Here is an 18,043-nt window from a genome sequence, read left to right on the forward strand (position 1 = left end):
TTGTCTTTATTATCAAAGTTTATTGTCGGAGTCAGTTCCTATCTACTGGGGAGTACAACTATGTCTCAATATGTGCTATAGTAACTCTAGGGTAATAGCCATTCTGCAAAATAGTTGTACTGGGGCTCTGTTAGGCATAGATCATAATAAAGTCAGTGGAAGAATGAGCCCAGAAAAACCCTGACAGTAGAGCCATTCCTCTAGGGAAGTTCCAGTGCTAAGCAACCTGTAAGGCATCATCTATCAGCTGACGATGAGACTCAAGGAGGTGTTGGTAGAATGAAACAGGAGTTGAACCCATTTTCTACTCTTCCCTGCAAGACAACTATGGCTCCAATGCAGGAACCAAAAATTAGGTCTTATAAAATCCTTTAAGCTCCCAAAGCAAGTAAAATAGGACATAAAGAGGAAAGGGCCAGGAACCAGGATAGTGGAGGATAAATTAAGTGTAATTGGAGGGAATGAAAACTTCTGGAATGAAAAGTAGCTGGATTTAGATGCCGTTTGAGATGACAAAGAATACAGTACAGGTAAAAGCAAATGGGGAAATGATTCAAACATTGAAAGTTATTCAGATACCAGAAGTTAAGTGAAATTTCCCCTCTTAGAGGAAAACTGGTTTTAAAAAATGAGGAAGGTGAATCACTAATAGGAAAATGAGTACCTGAGTAGAAATAGGTGTTTCAAAATGCCAAGAACAGTATAATATACAAATGAGCTGGGTCGACAGGAAGGAAAAGTGGTTATGGTAGCCTGTTAACCAGATCTGACATTGGAATGACATTTCTAACAATGGCTTTGTCTATGAGGTTCTGGCATATTTTTCGTAGCACAGGTAGCTTTGAAGGAATGTTTTCATAACACTCAACGTATGTGGGGAATGCACATTACTTTAGTGTAAAAATTCAAAGACCTCCCACCTGTTTCTGCAAGATAGAAGAAGTCTTCAAACAGCTGTGGCCAAAGACCCACGCCCTCTCACCACCCTTGCGATAAAAACATTAAAGGAATCGGAATTAACAAAACAAGTATCAGATGAGTCAATGAGCTTTGTACCATGTAGACAGCAGATAATTTATGGTGACTTTTGCAGGCAGCCTGAGAAACAGAAGAGCTTGTGTACTAAATGCTACCCTATCATTAAATATAATAATAATGAAAAACAGGGCCATTAAATGAGACCCTAGAAAAGTCTAGCTGCCAACCAGATTGGGAAGATAAATGAAACGGCATAGTTTATTTTAATCTGTATCTTCCACACTAACCTAGTTTGTCTACAGAAAAGCCACCTGCTGGCATCAGGCCAGTACGTCTGAATTTTGTTGTTATTAGCATCTCATTTTTCCAAAAGAGGAATGTGTAAGTAGCAGGTGTACATAAATGACCATTTCTACAAAGCCTTCTCTGCAGTCTTGACCTGTGTGGGGACAGGTTCTACTGATGGAAGCATTTTTAAAGGCAGAAGAAAAAACATTGACTTGAGGTTTTCTCCACAGAAAATACCAGTGGAGTTGGGCCCGTATGATGAGTCTCTTATTGGCGCTGAACAAATGGCCTCTTCTCCAGGAAATACCTTTGTTCATTCCTATCTACAGGTTTCTTTTGATGGACACATGGAGTAATCTCTAAAACAAGAAATGAGGCAGAAGCAGTTTCTTTTCTAATCATGTCTCTGACGAAGTGAAGGGTCCTAGACTTTTCTGACACCTCATGGACGTGGGGCGAGGGTGGGCGGTGTCCCAAGACAGGATGCTCAGGCTGCTGTCCGGACCTGGGCTGTTCTGAGCCCCATGGCCTTTTCCTGCTGCTCCCTGTGTACCTATGCTGCGAGGAAATCTTCTTGAGGATTTTCCTCCTCAGCTGTTCCAAATACAGTTCATTTGCTGGAAAACAGAGAGAACCTAAGTGTGAGTTAACCCTTGGATTTTAGACATTGTATAACTTTTCAAGAACAGATTAGTCAGATTTCCAAACAGATGAGAAGAGGCCGTTTTATGCCCACGTCGCCTCCAAAATGCCTTGTTCGATGAGAATCCCTGTCTACTTCTGGCACTTCCTCAGCTCAAAAACAGGGCGGCTGTACAGAGAACTGTGGCTGTCAAGATGAGCCAAAGCTAGTGGTTGGGATCGGACATAAATGCCTACGTACATAGCTGTAGCCCGGCATTGTTTTTTTCTCTTTCCTCTTCTGGCGGTTTTTTTTTTTTTTTTTTTTTTTTTTTTTTGCGGTACGCGGGCCTCACTGTTGCGGCCTCTCCCGTTGCGGAGCACAAGCTCCGGACGCACAGGCCCAGCTGCCATGGCTCACGGGCCTAGCCGCTCTGCGGCATGTGTGATCTTCCCAGACCGGGGCACGAACCCGTGTCCTCTGCATTGGCAGGTGGACTCTCAACCACTGTGCCACCAGGGAAGCCCTCTGGCGGTTTTTGATCCAGTCCTTTGGGTAGCAAATAGCTTAGAAAATTAAAAATGCATAAAAATGTTATCTAACAAGGGGGGGCGGGAAGGTAAAAAGGATAAAAAGTCACTATAATTCAAAGTCTGATAATCCAGTGGAGGCAGTGTAATGATTGGCAGAAAAGGGAGGCTGAATTCACGGAGTGGAAGAATAAGGGAACATGAGGGGAAAAAGCAATTTTCGTGATTTCGACTGTAAAAGTAAGAACTTCTCCTTGTCTCTGTAATTCTAGGGGTCTCAGAATAACACTGCGGTTCAATGTTAGGAGTACAGTTTGATTTGGGGGCAGGGAAGGAGACATAAGTCACTCTTCAACTTACACAGCATGAAGCGGGGTGGTGTAACAGAAGATTTCTCTTAGCATTTCATTTGGAGAAAGAAGCAAGTAGGATGGAAATACCTAATTATACTTTAAAGGAAAGAAAAACCGTCAAGATACTTTTAGGTCCTCCGTAAAAGGAGTGCTGTCTTCATATTAAACACTGTCTGGAGGAACAAATGAACTGACAATTAGGGAAATGAGAACAAGAAGGTAAAATGAAATGTCTGTTCTCTCTGTATGTTGCCCACTGTAGGTGGTCGTTCACTCTCTCTCAAGGGGTCCGGGTGGGGAGGCTCGCTCCACTAGTGATATCTGGTAGCCCCCCACTCCCCACTTCCTTTTTTTTTTTTTTTTTTTGCGGTACGCGGGCCTCTCACCGTTGTGGCCTCTCCCATCGCGGAGCACAGGCTCTGGACGTGCAGGCTCAGCGGCCATGGCTCACGGGCCCAGCCGCTCCGCAGCATGTGGGATCTTCCCGGACCCAGGCACGAACCTGCGTCCCCTGTGTCGGCAGGCGGACTCTCAACCACTGCGCCACCAGGGAAGCCCCCCACTTCCTTTTAAAGCTGTTGCCCTTCTATACTCAACTGAAAATTCTCGGGCCTGTGGTCCTTAGTCCTTAGACTTTACTCACTGTAGTCCGAGATAAGCATTGTTTTTTTTTTGGTGCAGTTTCAATTTAAAAATATCACCCTTCAAACGTCTGTGAAATTATTATAATTGTTCACTCCATGTGAATGTCATGAGAATGAGATGATGGTTTAAAACACACTTCTGAACTCCCAGGGAGAAGCAGGCATAAGCTATTTCTTTCCTTCCCCACTGGGCTACTGCAGACCACCCCAGGACGGAGACCCGAGGCCCAGGGTACACAGTCCAAAGGCACATGCGTCCTTACATCCCAGCCCTACAGGCTAGCCAAGGTGAGCACGGCCGCTCCAAGTGAATCAGGTACACACACTGGCCCTAAATGTTCAGCACGATTTACAAGGGGAAGAAAAATTTTGGTTTTGCAGACAAAACTTTTTCTTATCGGGGCCATGTCAGACTACGCGCTTTCAGGCCCAAATAATTTCAGCGATAATTACAGCTCTCAGATTAAGTGTTCTGGGAGCTCACTCCTTGTTCACTTCATGCATTATACAAAGTACCCAAGAAATAAGCCAAGCAACCAGTTTCACATAAAGGTGAAAAGGCTGACGGCCTGTCACCTACAGCACTGCACTGTGGGCTCGAAGAGTTCTTGGAAACAGAGGAAAATAATGGCAAGAGAAAAGGTGTCTGTGGAACCCAACACGTCCCTCAGGGTAGGCGCTGGGCGGTTCCTCTGACTGCTTACCTTGGCTTTCCCTCAGTTGCTCTCTGTCAGGCTCTCAGTGTCGCACTCTTTGGGCGGTTCCCCTCCTCCTGGCAGCTCGCTCTCGATTTCCCACAGGACGTCATCCTCGTCCTCCAAGTTGCTGGAGATGTGGCACTTCTTGAACCCCTGGACGATGGATTCGCTTGAGATGCTATTCCATGCCACCATGACCCACTCCAGAAAGAGGCCGAGGGGCGGCTTCTTGGCATTCCCCGTGGGGCTCAGGGCGAGGTTCCCCGCCAGGAGCCAGTTGGAGTACTGGGCCCGGACACTGTCATTCAGGGGTTTGTAGACCACCACATCCAACACCTGCAGCTGCGAGGTCAGGCCCCCCGGGATGATGACCATGTCGGTGTTCATGCTTTCCATGGAGCTCTTCACCGAGTCAGTGGCGTGGCCCCGGAAGCCGTTGAGGATCAGCATCCCTCGCTGCTTGGGCACTGCACCGGTTCTCCGCCTCCACACCACTTCCAGCCAGTCCTGCATCAAGTCCTCCGTCATCCATCCGTACCGGTGACAGCGGATTTCCATGCCGCTGGGGAACTTCCCGGGGGGGATGTATGTGCCCCTCAGAATGATGTACGGAGGTAACTTCCTCCCATCTGCCAAGACACCAAGCATGGCGGTGATTTTCAGTTTCTCCCTGCCTGGCGTCTTGACCAAGACGGGCTTTTCACCCTGGTTGTCCACAGTCACCCTCGAGGGCACCTCTAAGCAAATGGGCGTCTCATCAGCATTTCCCATCTGAGCCACCTGGTAGTCGTGTGCCCTGCGCAGAGCCAGGACGCTCCGCTGGTAGGTGACGAGCTTCTCGGTCAGGTCTTCCGGCAGCTGCTGGGGCACCGGTACCTTATGCCGCAGAGACAAGTCATACCTTCGCATCATTCTTCGACACCAGCCCAGGCTGGCCTTGAACCCTTTCTCCGGAATGTTCATCTCCTGGGCAATCTCCAGAGCTTTCAGCTGCATGGCCTCCCTGGTGATGGGGTCCCCTTTGGCCTGCATGTATCGAACGTACTCGGCCACGCGCTGGTCCACCAGGGCGAAGCGCCCGTTTTTGGGGCCCCGGAAGGCGCGCCGCATGGCGTGGGCGTTCTGCAGCTGCGGCTTCACTTTGCGCCAGTCGCGGACGTTTTTTTCCAGCACCCCGAACTGCTTGGCCGCCTGGCAGTTGTTGGTGCTCTCGGCGTACTCCACCACCATTAACTTGAACCCCGCGTCGTAACTGCGGCGCATGCCTCGGCTGAACTGAAACTTCCCGGCCAGGTCGTCTGCCGAGAGGTCGTACCCAGGGAAGCCCACGGCCATGTAGAAGGGGTACCCCTCGCCCCACTCGGGCAGCTCTGTGATGTCCCGAGGCAGACGGAGGCCATAGCCGTCCAGGTGCTGAGGCTGCGGAAATTGGGAGGCCGTGTTCATCGGGCCCACCCAGTCTGGGGGCTTCACGTCAGATTCTTCATTTTCTGGCAGACAGACAGGGAGGGGCAAAGATAGTGCCCGTAAGTAAAATGACTTCTGGCTCATTCCCTGATTTTTTTTTTTCTTTTTTTGGTCGAAATACCAAGAATGCCTTAATCTCAAACTCACTAAAAGCAGTAGCTCTAATAACAGATAACACGAAGTCCTTACCCCCGTGCCAATTCCCATAGATTACCCCATCTAATTCTCACAATAACTGTTTATTTCTTCTTTGCACGTGAGTCTAGAGAAATTAAGTAATGCATCAAGGTAGCTGAGCTAGGAAGTGGCAGAGCTGGAAACTGAATACAGGCAACAAGCCTGGATCACATACCAGCTGTGTGGGCCACGCTTGGGTCAAAATAACCTTTACCTGGACGAGAAGCCAATTATAACCCATATTACCACGTAATATTACAGAATTTGTATCATCATGGGCTGAATCATATCCCTTAAACCAAGAAAATCTATAGCAATACCACACTTAGCAAAGTTAAGCTTATCAGGCAGAAGTATGGTTCTTGCGTACCAATGTCAGAACTGGGTTTCACTGTATGTTTCTGTTCAGAAGGTGGCCACAGAAGCTGAACACGGCTCACGGAAATTACCATATCTCACCAAAACTAAGATGCCGTCAATTGCAAGGTGCACCATTACATGCCATTAAGAAAAGAAAAAGCTACTAGTGAAACTATAGCATGCCATCAATTTTAAGAGGCATTCTCAACTGCAGAGATGTTAAAGTGATGAGGGAAAGACATGTCTTGGAATCAATGAAGTACAGCATGTTAAACTATTACTTATAGAGAGAAGGCAAATCAAACCACTCAGGCTGTTGGGAAGCTGTATTTTTCCAACTCCTGCCCTCTAACTATATTTCTTGATAAAAGACTGAGTGCTTCTTTAGACATATTTGCTCAAGTATGTACTACAGCTGCTATTGCTTTTTCTATCCAAGATTAAGGAGACAGGAAGCCAAGTGAATAACCCTGGATGCATGCTTCGTCACACTATTTTCCTTAGTTTTCAGAGGTGTGTGGTGTGCCACCGAGGCACCCAGGATGTGCGCTGGAGCAAAGCCACACAAACTTCACTTTGGTTCACCTGCATACAAAGGTGCATGTTGAGACTTATTACTGACAGTCGACAAGTGAAGAAATGGAGGCTCAGAGAGGTGGATGAAGTCGCCTAAGGTCACATAGCATAGGAAAGGAGATTCTGAAACTCCAAAGCCCATAATCTTTCTGCCTCACAACCTTGCCTTACTCTTAAATACCCCACAGAATGTACCTGGAAACTTAAAATTCATCTTCATTATTCTCCCATTGGATGGATGTTGAATTGGGTTAATCATAGTACCTGCAAAGGTTCCTCCCTGGAACTGCCATTCGTCAGAATTCTGAGACTCCTCCTCCCTTTCCAACCGAGTGATCATGTCGGGCTTAGGGAATGGGAATTCTGTTTATAGGAAATAGAACAGGTAACAGCTGTGTGTTACTGTCTTGGAACACTGCCAAAATAAGTACTTTATAATACTTAAGAAACCCTCCCCTCCACTCCCACCCCACCACAGTCTTCTCAATATGCAGATTTATGAAAGGTGGGGGGAAAGGGCTCAGGGATACTTAAAGAAAAAATATGATGGGAAATAGGTCTGTCCAAGGGAATGTATGAATCTCTGCTAATGTACTAGCAACAACAAAAAGGAACTGCATTTAGCAGGGAAGTGGGTGGGTGCAGCCACGGATCTAATGAGCACTCTGGTACCCATATGAGCAAATGGGGAGATCCCTCCAAATGGTTACATTCTAATAATATGGTTACATTCCAATAATATGGATATCAATGCTGGGAAGGGAGCAAGGATTCTTTGAGGATATGTCCCCAAGCTTCTACGGCTGACAGGGTAACAATGAGGCCTGCCTTCCCTCCTAAGGAACATATGAAGCACAGGCCCAGACCCATGGTGACATTTCTTAGATTATGTCTTATTTTTTCTTTTTTTGATGAGAATGCCTGGGTTGAATGAGGATGGTTCTGAGAGCTGGCACAAGCCGCTGAGTAGAAGGACACAATATGTATATCCTGCCTAAATCAAAAACAGGAAATTAAATGGGCACAGGCATTGAGGGGACAGACTCCAAGTTCAGGAGAGAGGGATGTTGGATACACCAGAGAAGAGAGACGTGGAAACAATTCTCTGGGCTCAGAGCTTCTAGGAGACAAAGGAAAACAAAGCTTTACCCAGGGACAGGACAGTTTCATAATTCATCCTCATGACCTCCCGGTACAGGGCCTTTTGCTGCTCCGTCAAAACGTCCCACTCCTCATCGGAAAAATATATGGCCACCTCATCGAATAGGGCTGGCACCTGCAACAGTGAACAGGCCTTTCTCAACGACTAGTAGGCACATGCAGACACAGATCACACACCCGCATCTCACAGGTGAGGGCTTGGGCCCGGGGAAACGTCTGTCCTGAGTCACACGGCTCCTCCGAGAAGCAACACCAAGACAAAAACAAGGTCTCCCGTGCCCTGCTGAGTGCTTTCCTCCCCCGGCATCCACAGATTAGGAGAGCAGCACCTTGAGAAGAAAAGTCCCCCATACTGGTTGGGAGACACTGGATCCTCACATATAGCAGGGAGAGCCGATCACGGCTCAGCCCCCATCCAGAGCCAGAACCAACCACGCTCGAGGAAACACCCCGAGACAGCTGCCCCACCAACACAACCCTGCTCTCTCCCTTGGTCACAGATCCTCAGCCCAGGAGGGTGCTGGGGGCCTCCTGGGCACTAGTCTCCATTTGCAGGGCACTAGCCCCGGTTTTTGACTCAGAACCCAATGCTGCCAGGGAGGGGCCAGTGAGAGAAGGGGCTTCAGCTGGCCTTTTCCAATCCACGAGGAGGAGGACAGAAGGGCTAATTAGAGCTTCAATGTATGTAACGAGATACTAGAGCAGACTGCTTTGCTTCCGTGCCTAGACCCGCAGCAGGAAGCCCTAAGGCCAGAGAAGAGCGCTCTACTGCCCGCTCCCGGCTCACCTACCTCCCCATCCCCATGGGCCAGTGGGACGGGGGTGCCTGAGCAGCCAAACGCAGCCAAGGCACCCTGACCGACCCCCTCTTGTTCAACTCTCTGCTTTTCTTTTTACTATGTGTTTTCCTTCAGTCATTAAAAATCCTACTCCAAAGTGCATCGTATTCAATGGTAAGGGATCTGGGCTGCTGCTTTCACAGCTACTCCCCATAGCTGAATCTAGGGCCTGGGGGATCAGAGTACTGTTCTCCATCTGCTTACAAAAGTTCAGTGTCTGCACCACCTGCAGCTTCTTCAGGCCCCCGGCCATCAATCATCTAGATCTCCTGGCCCTTCTTCCTTACGCACGAAGCCCACCTCGTCCCTCCCCACCATCACAGCCCCTTCTACACAGGGAGAACCTCCTAGGAAAGGCCCTGTAACTGCTTCCCTTATTCCCCCCACAGCCCCATTTAATTAAGGAGGAAACTGGCTCAGAGCAGCCCCGTTTCTGGCCCAAAGTCACACAGCCAATAACAGCAGGGTTGAGAGTGGGACACAGCACTGTCTGACTTCAAGGCTCCCGCCCTCACAGAGGGCAGAGGGGCCTCCCAGGTCACCAGCTGGCAGGCCTCCGCTCCCACCCCGCACACGCTCAGCGGTACTCAGCTGCTGCAGTTCTCTGAACAAACCATCCTCGCACCCTCTGTGTGTCTGCACATGGTGCTCTGCTGCCTCGGAGGTCCTCCCCATTCTTGGCCTGGCTGACACCCACCCACTTTCCAAGACAGCCCAGACATCCTGTTCCCCGGGAAACTGGTCCCAACCCAGGCTGTGTGCCCTGTGACGCCCTGGGCTGAAGGCTCTGGTGGCACTTATCACACTGCAGAGTCCTCTTGGCTTACCTGTCTGCTTCTTCCACTAGAATATTGGCTCACTGAGGGCAGAACCTGGGCTTATTCTGTTTTGTTTCCCTAAGCCTAGAACACTTCCTGTAGGTAGTAATCCCTTAAAAATGTGTTCTTGAATCAAAGATTTAAGCAAATAACCCCCCTGGACGTCTCTTATTCCGCTTGGAATAGTTTCAAATAATCGTTAAAATGTATCTGTCACAAGACTGAACTTACTCTTTGGAGTAAGAATGGACAAAAATCCCTAGTGTCAAATACCAGGAGGTACAAACGGATTGGTCTCTGGGCTCCGCTCAGACTCCATCAATCTGGAAAGCCAGGCAGCCAGGAATTTTCCATCCCACCCCATCCCACTTCCCAGGCTTTTAAACAACTCTCCCTTTGGCCTTTTCTCTCCCTAGGAAATTCCAGATCTAGGCCATACCTATTTATAGGCCCTTTCCCTTTGCTGATAAAACAGGACACAGGACTGGCTACGCCTGTCATTGCAGAGGGGCTACCCACGTCGATCCTTGTAGAAGGTAACACGTCCTGGGCCTGGTAAATACATCAGCAGCCCTGGAGTGGTGAGAAGGCAGCTGGAGGCTGAGGCTGGATTCATCTCCTCCCATTTAGGACTGAGCCCCGGAGGATCCTCAGACAAGCCCACATTATGTTCCAGAGGCGCGCAGTGCAGTGGCTTAGGAATTCTCCTCACAGCAACCTTCTGTGAGAATTGAGCAAGCCTTCAGCCAGGCCCTGCTGTGCAGGCCTCCCCTCTCTCCACAGAGGCCTTTTATCTAGCCAAGCACAGCAGAAGGTAAACAGGGCCAGCCCTGGGCCAAACTCAGAAATCAGGCAGCCGCCATCCAACCCCTGGACACCCTTGCTTGGCCTCACAGGTAGAGGCCCTCGATCCCCGCCTTCCTCCCTTCCCTCAGAAGGTCAAGGACTCATCAGACAGGTGTTCTTCCTTCAGCTTGTGTGCGCTGCCTCACTCGGTCCCACGAGCTGGCATTCCAACGCTTATCTCCAAGGGTAACCGTCCTAGAGTACTTACATGCTGCCCAGGCTCGCTGCACCCAGCGAAGACAGCACTTAGGGGGCTGGGACCGGTGCACTGATAGAGCGCCTGCTGTATGCCAGGCACTGTGTAGGGCACTCCCTCTTACGTGGTTAAATGTGTTACCTTATTGAATCCTTTAAATACTACAGGGATACGGGGATCACCACCCCAGTTTTATGGGTGAGGAAACAGGGCTGATAAGTATCTTGCCCAAGGTCACAGAGTTAGCAAGTCGGACTCCCAAGCCCGTGCTTTCTCGGCAGGCCACTTAGGCCAAGTGGCCTCTGCCTGGTGGCGGCAGCAAACCCTAGCATCCCTTAGAAAGACGAGTCGAGGGCTTCTCCCTCAGAGCTACTAGGGAGGGAGCTCAGACTCCTGGGCGCAGCACACTCCCCCGCAGGGCTGGCTCGGTCCCCTGGCCCCCTCTGCTTCTCTCGTCCCATCCCCTCCACTCCCGGACTCCACTGCGGGCTCCAGCTGCAGGAGCTGCTCCGGACTCTGCACACACGAGCTTTCCTCTCCAGTGCTTTTGCTTCTGGCTGCCTGGAGGGCAAGACCCTCCCTTCCCTTGGCTGGTTCCACCTAGGCCGAAGGCTTGGTTCAAAGTACACTTTCCCTTTTTTCTACTTGAAATTGGATTTCTACTCCAGTTCTCCCACGAAATATTACCCTAATATACAGCCTGATTCTTTGGTTGGAAAAGCTTTTATTGATCACTCTAACACAATCCCCAACAACCAAAATACATATTCGATTCTTTTCTTCCCCTAGTTTTAATGCTCTAGAGCAGGGTTTTTCCCACCTCAGCACTGCTGACATGTTTGGCCAGATAATTCTTCGTTGTGGGAGCTGTCCTGTGCATCACCGATGGGTAGCAGCATCCCTGGCCTCTACCCAGGAGATGCCTGTAGGATCTCCCACTCCCCAAGCCCCACCCCGAGTCATGACAACCAAAGACGTCTCCACCCAGACGTCCCTGGGAGGGATGGGGCTGGGGGCAAAACTGCCTACTGCTCCAACCAGGTCCCTGCCTGCCTTCTCCAGCCTGCAGGAGAGCCCATCTTCCCCCACAGAACTCCAAATACTGTGCAGTTAATTACATTTACTTCCCTATCTTCCTCACAAGACTAGTACCCCCGCGAGACTAGGGATCTTGCCTTAATAACACCCAGCACTGTGCTCAGTAGCTGCGGATGGATGGCAGGCTGCCTGGGTGCCACACATGCCAGTCCCCCTCCTCCAGCTCCTCTGGTTACCTCCTTCTTTCCCAGCCAAGCATGGGCTTCACCTTGCTCCTCTCTGTGTTGTCCCAATACACTCTTATGTGCGCTTCTACTGCACCTGCTTTGCGCACTTCTCCATTCTGTCTAGATGTTCTCGGTTGGCCAATGCAGCCTCAAAGCCATGGGTTCTTGCTCAGGGCTAGATAGGACGGATGCCTGCTCTCCAAAATCTCCCCAGCTGCATGGATCTGAACTGGGGAGGAGGCCAGGGTGGGCTGAAGAGACAAATGCAATCCAGGCTCCATAGCTAGATGAGAAAACCCAGAGCCTGGTGTCGTACTGCTTTAAATATTTTTAATTGAAGTATAACATACATACAACAAAATGCAGTACTTTTAAGGTTCCAGCTCAAGAGGTGTTTTTAAGAACAAATGTCAGCGTACATGTGTATCCTAGGAGCAAAATAGATAACCTTGCTGCACCCCATGCAGTGGGAGCGGAGCGGGGCTGGATAGTTTGGAAGGACCATGATTCTATGAATACAGATCTCTCACTGGAAACAAAGGATATGTATACCGATGACATTCATACACAGTGGAAAACTAAGCAGAGAAAAGGAATGTCATTTTGTTGCTTCTTTAAAATGTTTACCATTCATGCCCAATTATCATGAAGCCCAGTAAGTACTGTGAATAATGTACATAACGATGACTACTAATATCTGTTGCATTTACACTTTTATAAGTTTACTCTAATTCTATCACACTATGCTGTTTGGATATGCTCCCTATTCACTGCTGCCTACTATCGCAACCCCTCCATCCAGGACCAGCTGGAAATGCAGCTCTCTCCTGTGTCAACTGGCCTCGTCCCATAAAGCTCTCCTCACGTCAGTTCAGTGCCCCAAGACTTACTTAAATGGTTTAAATGGTTCCCTTCAACCAGCGGTAGGTGATAAAGACTCTCTCCTCACCCAAACTTTGGCCAGGCTCCTCTGAGCCCTCTTCTCCACTAGGCCTCTATCTTGGACACATACACACCCCCCTCCGTTTCTCAGTCTGCCCAGACCAGTTTTAGCAAGAATCCTGCTAAGTCAGTTTAGAAAGAACCCTCCACCGTGGATGTCTCCTCTTAGTAATTTTCCAACCACTGAGCCCTCCGCGCTGCTCCTTGGCTATAAATCCCCACTTGCTGAGCCCGATCTCTCTCCCCTATTGTGACAGTCTTGAAACCTATCTCAATAGTCCTGAATAGTCTTCCTTATCATCTTAACAAATGCCAGGACAATTTTTCTTTCACCCAGGCCAGCAGAGATTTAGTTGGTGTCTACAAGGTGCCTGGCATTGAGCAGGATACAGGGAATCCACGGGTACAGGAGAGAGACACAGTCGTGGCCTCTTGGACTCCCGATCCTGATGGTGTGCTTGAAGCTGCGTGCCTGAAGGGACTGTTCCCAGAACCAGTTCCATTCTTCGCTGTGCCTTTTAAAGCCACAGAACTGTTTTCTCAGGAATGCAAACACACCGGGCTGGGCTAGGCTATTTTTACTTCCTATGTCTGCTTGAGGAAGAGACTTAATACAAGCCTGGCTCCCAGGCCTGCCCCTCACAGCTGTGTGTGGACTCCACACCTTCTTACTTACCCATCCGCCCTCTGAGCAGATTCGGACTTTCTGCATATCTGTGGGGCCATCCTCCAGCTCCCGGCTCTGAATCTCTTCTTCTTCTTCCTCTTCTTTCAGGGTCAAATTGAGAGGGTAGGCTGTGGACTCCATCTCTGTAAGCAAGATTCAGTTCAGAAAAATCAGGTGCTAGTGTGAACTCTTTAAAGTCTGTGATGGGGGCAGCTCAGGCTACACAAACCTTTTTAGCCCCAAGCACAGTTCAGCTGCAACAATGGAAGGGGACAGGGCCAGGCCTGGGGAGGAAGGGTTTCAGGGAAAGCACCAGGAAGCTGGAAGGTGACATATTTAATTATGATAAGAAGAGGGTTGCAGGCAGATAGCATACCTGGCTGCCTTCAAATATTTAAAAAGCTATCTGTGTAAGACAGACCAGACTGGTTCTGTAGAGACCCAAAGGCAGAGCAGGCCACTGAGTAAACATTCCAGGAAGAGGTTTTAAAGAGTGCATCAAATGGCAGAACTTTCTCACAGCCAGTGCCACCCAAACATGGAATTGGCAGCAAGACAGCGGTATTGGCTTCCTTTCAATGAAGGCATTTGAACACAGATGGAACACTCGCTCAACTGGGTTGTTCCTACAGGGCCAGTTCAGCATCAGGAGGTTGGGTGGCCCAGAGTACCTGGATTTTCCAGATTCAAAGGTTCTGTCCATAAGCCAGGTCAGAAAATAAGACGGTTCTGCCATAAGCGACTTTCCAAGCCCAGGAGTCGGTGATCCTTAGTGAGGGGTAATGCCTGGACACGCAGGAAGGTGCAGAAATCAGCTGGGGCCAGGCTCTGGGGCCCACCGCCACCGGGAAGACTCGCTGCCTCTGGGCCGCAAATTCTCTTCTGCAAATATCTCTCGCCCAGCTCCTAGGCCAGTACAAAGGGCCGCGCTCCTGCCCTCTAGGGGCGCGGGCAATTCCTAGGTGTGGAGTGAGCGCGCATCTTGTGGGCCGCATCCTCCCGGGCTTCCAAAGAAAAGATCCTTCCGGAGTTCAAAGTCTGCTCCTTCGATATTTTCAAAAAGGACGGGCGAATGCGGCAGGATAGGTCTGGGGCGGGTGGAACAGGCTTCAGATCCCTGGAGCTGGGGTTCGAACTTGGCCGCGGCCTCCCCCGCCGGCTCCCGGGAGGGAGATGGGGGGGTGGGGGCGCCGCCCCGCGGCGAAGGTGCAGGCGAAGAGGTATCCTCTGCCCCGCCACCGCCCACCCGCCCGGCGCCCCGCCCGCCGCCGCTGCCGCGCCCCCGGGCGCGCTCCGGTTTCTCCAGCCATCTTGTCCCATTTCCCTTTCTCCGCGGCCCCGCGCCGGGAGCGCTCCTGCCGCCCCCCTGCCCGCGCCCGGCCCGGCCCATCTCCCCGCCTGGCCCGCTCCCGGCCCCAGCGCACCTGCCGAGCGGCCGGGGCCGGCGCCGCCTGCCTTCCCCGGCGGGCCCGCAACAAAGGCAGTGGCGGCGGCAGTTGCAGCTGCAGCCTCGGGAACCCCCGCCCCCGCCGCGGCCCGACCGCCGGGGGCCCGAGGGAGGGGCCATGCCGCCCCCGGCCCCCGCCCCGCCCGCCCGCGCGCACTCACCGCCGGGCCGAGAGCCGGGGCGTGGGCCGGGGCCGCGGTGGAGACGCCGAGGGCTCCGGCCCGGCTGTCACAGCGCCATCCTTTCCGTCTCTCCGGCTTCCCGTGCGCGCGGCCCCTCGGGAGGGAGCGGGGAGGACACGTGGTGGGAGGAGGGAGGGTCCGGCCGGGAGCTGAGGGTGTTGGGAGGCGAGGGGAGGAGCGCGGCTGATGTCAGCGGGCCGCGGCGGCGCCGGGGGACGGCGCCCGCGCCAGCTCCCGACCCTCCTCCCGGCGTGGCTTCCGGCCGGTCCGCGCCGCGCGCTCCTCTTGGCTGAGCTCCCGACCGTCCGCCCGGCTCCGCCTCGCTGGCCGGAGTAGTGCTCTCTGCCCTCTCTGCTTCCCCTGGTGCAGTTTCCTGTGCACCATGTGCGACCTCGGCATAGATGAGGCAGGAAGAGCCCGGATTTATGTTTGAACTGAATGTAGCCTGGGTGCACACGTTCATGCGCTTATTTGCATGAACCACTGCTTTGCACTTGCTTGGACGAGCACTCGAGGCACTCAAAGGCATGCTTCAAGGAATGTGTTATGAAGAGTAGACCAGCCGAGGGGGTTGGGGAGAGTGTGGAGGGGTCTAGGATCTTTCGGGAAGCATGCATATTCTGGCAGGCATATGTTCAGAACTTCGTACGTAATATACATGTTGAAGGAACTTCCTGATTTTTGTAGTTGTTGCGTGTTAAATCCCAAGTGTGTAATGCCATGGAGGAAGTAACTCTAAAGCAGGATCTTCTCCAAAATGTTCAAAGAATTTGCGTGCAGCTCTGTGGACAATACAACAAAAGTGAGCGGAGAAGCCCTGAATCGCTTCTCATTCTAGAAAAAGATCCCGGGTTTGGTATTTTTGTTGGGAACTCATTAAAGAAGAAATTATCCTGACAATTGTTAAAGCGGAAAAGTAGGACTTTATTCGGGATTATTGAGATAGCTGGCAAGACTATCGCAATAGAGCTGAGCTCTCCGGCTCAACTCTGAATACAGCAAAGACCAGTTGGGGAATTATCACCCACCTGGGAGTGAGGAGGTCAGTGGGTGGAATACTAAGAGGAGATAAGAAGGGTAGAGGGACTCTTGCTAAACCGATTTAACGAGATGCTTGCTGATGGCAAGCCAGGTTGATCAGATATCCAGGGTGGGGGGGCTCTCTCTGTGCTGGGAGGGCTGAGGACCGGAGGGGGGTGTGTATGTGTCCCATGTAGAGGCCTAGTGGAAAAGAGGGTTCAGAGGAGCCTGACTAAAATTTGGTCAAGGAGAGAATTTTGTCAAAATTTTCAGACTGTCCCTGAGAACTGAGTGCCTGCAGGGAAAGATTTCTCCAAGTTTTTGTCGCCATTCTTGTATTTATTTATATGTGACTTTGATTTCTCTCTGCCGTGGAGAGGCTACAGTGGAACTGTGGAGCTCTCAATATATAAAATATAGTATGACAGTCGCATCTTTGAAGTGTAATTATGGCGGACAACCAAAGACCAAGACCAAAGAGGTCTAATCGATGGAGAGCAGTCAATTCAAATACTGGGAGAGAGATAGATATTAGGATTTTTTGTTTGTTTTTACGCACAATTCTTTTTGTGTATAAAGTTAACATTTTTAGAGCAAGTGTGACATCTTAGCTCAAACTGATTGACATTCCCATCTTTTCTGAGAAAATGGCTGGTTCAAATGGAAAGGTGAGGGAGTCAGGAAGGAGAAGAGTAGTAGGGGCACTGCTGACAGCTCACCTTCTTACAAAAAAAGTATTGATACGGGTTATGAGATAACCAAAGAGGAATATTATGCTAGGGTTTTAGGCTCTGAGAGCCCCACTGTTCTCATGCTGCTTTGATTAGGTTTTCCCTGGGAAGAGGCCAACCAACAGTGTCCCACCTGAATTCTTGACTTTGAACCCACAGCCCCATGATCTCAATTATTGTCACAGGCCCACCTTTGTAGAAGTCCACAACTGCTAACACGACTTACTCATAGGAACAAAGTGCTGGGGTCAGCACAATACACTGCAGACATTCATGTTTGTGGCTAAGTCACATCACTTGTCTCTGCCTGAGTTTCCTCATCTTCAGAAAGAGGGGGTTGAGCTAGTTATTGTCTGAGCTTCCCCTCACCTCTATCATTCAGTGATTCCTTTCTCCGTAAGACTTTGGCTTAGTCTGAATGGGGAGTGACTGAAGCTAGTCTTTGAAATGGTGCATGGCTTTGGTACTTAGGTAGGATGGATATCTGTTAGTAAGTGGTTAACAATTATGAACAGAACACCCATGGCATCAACATGGTAGTTCTTTAATGTGATTGGTCTGACTTCATCTTTCCTTCTGTTGAATTTTTGCAATACACAAACCATAGGGATTCCAAAGAGCCCAAGTCCCACAAAATACCTCTTGAACTGTAGTGTCTGCTGGTTCATACACATTTCTGACCTTCAGTACAGACTCCATGGCCCTCAGACAGCATAGCTACTGGCCCCCATGGCTCCATCTCTCAGGGACTGTGGTAGATTGAATTAATGGTCTTGCTTCTTTGTGCTTCTGTGGTAGTACACCCTGCTGTTACGTAGCACACCTTGCTGAGGTCTCAGTTGTGCAGAATGTACTTCAATGCCCCTTCACTTGGCATGGCCATGTGACATGCTTTGGCCGATTGAATGTAGGTGGAAGTGACTACATGTGAGTCCTGAACATGGGTCCTAGAAGGTCTCACATATTCTCACTTATCTCTCCGGTAGATTTTGTCCTCTGCCATGACAAAATCATGCCTAGTTAGTCACTGCCCCTCCAGCCTGGGCTCCAGAATGAGACCTGTGCTGCACAGCCATCCTGTGAACATGAGAAGAGGTCGCTGTTTTGTTTTAAGCTATTGAGTCCTCAGGAGGCTGGTTAGGTAGCCCTTTTGTGGTGAAAGCTCATTGAGACAGTGACAACAGGCAGCCTTGGACTTAGAGCTCCCATCATTGGCCCTCATGGGGATGCTCTGAG

General features: G+C 50.4%; 1 protein-coding gene across 7 annotated transcripts; it reads right to left on the reverse strand.

The window, feature by feature from the left end:
• On the reverse strand, positions 1 to 15,311 carry POGK (pogo transposable element derived with KRAB domain). 7 transcript variants are annotated; one of them, XM_073804752.1, is made up of 6 exons: positions 15,036 to 15,311; positions 14,099 to 14,515; positions 13,437 to 13,570; positions 6,958 to 7,056; positions 4,120 to 5,603; positions 1 to 1,883 (listed from the first exon to the last, which is right to left on the reverse strand). In XM_073804752.1, the coding sequence occupies exons 2-5, from the start codon at positions 14,161 to 14,163 to the stop codon at positions 4,132 to 4,134; spliced, it is 1,770 nt and encodes a 589-aa protein (XP_073660853.1). In that variant the 5' UTR covers positions 14,164 to 14,515; positions 15,036 to 15,311; the 3' UTR covers positions 1 to 1,883; positions 4,120 to 4,131. The 7 variants fall into 7 exon arrangements, with proteins under 7 accessions (XP_073660853.1, XP_019791033.1, XP_019791035.1 ...); XM_019935474.3 differs by lacking the exon at positions 14,099 to 14,515 and adding an exon at positions 7,843 to 7,969 and having other exon boundaries at positions 15,036 to 15,305; XM_019935476.3 differs by lacking the exons at positions 14,099 to 14,515; positions 15,036 to 15,311 and adding exons at positions 7,843 to 7,969; positions 14,852 to 14,980.
• Positions 15,312 to 18,043: the final 2,732 nt, after the last annotated feature.

This window comes from Tursiops truncatus, chromosome 1 (genome assembly GCF_011762595.2).
Source record: "Tursiops truncatus isolate mTurTru1 chromosome 1, mTurTru1.mat.Y, whole genome shotgun sequence".
Taxonomy (NCBI): domain Eukaryota; kingdom Metazoa; phylum Chordata; class Mammalia; order Artiodactyla; family Delphinidae; genus Tursiops; species Tursiops truncatus.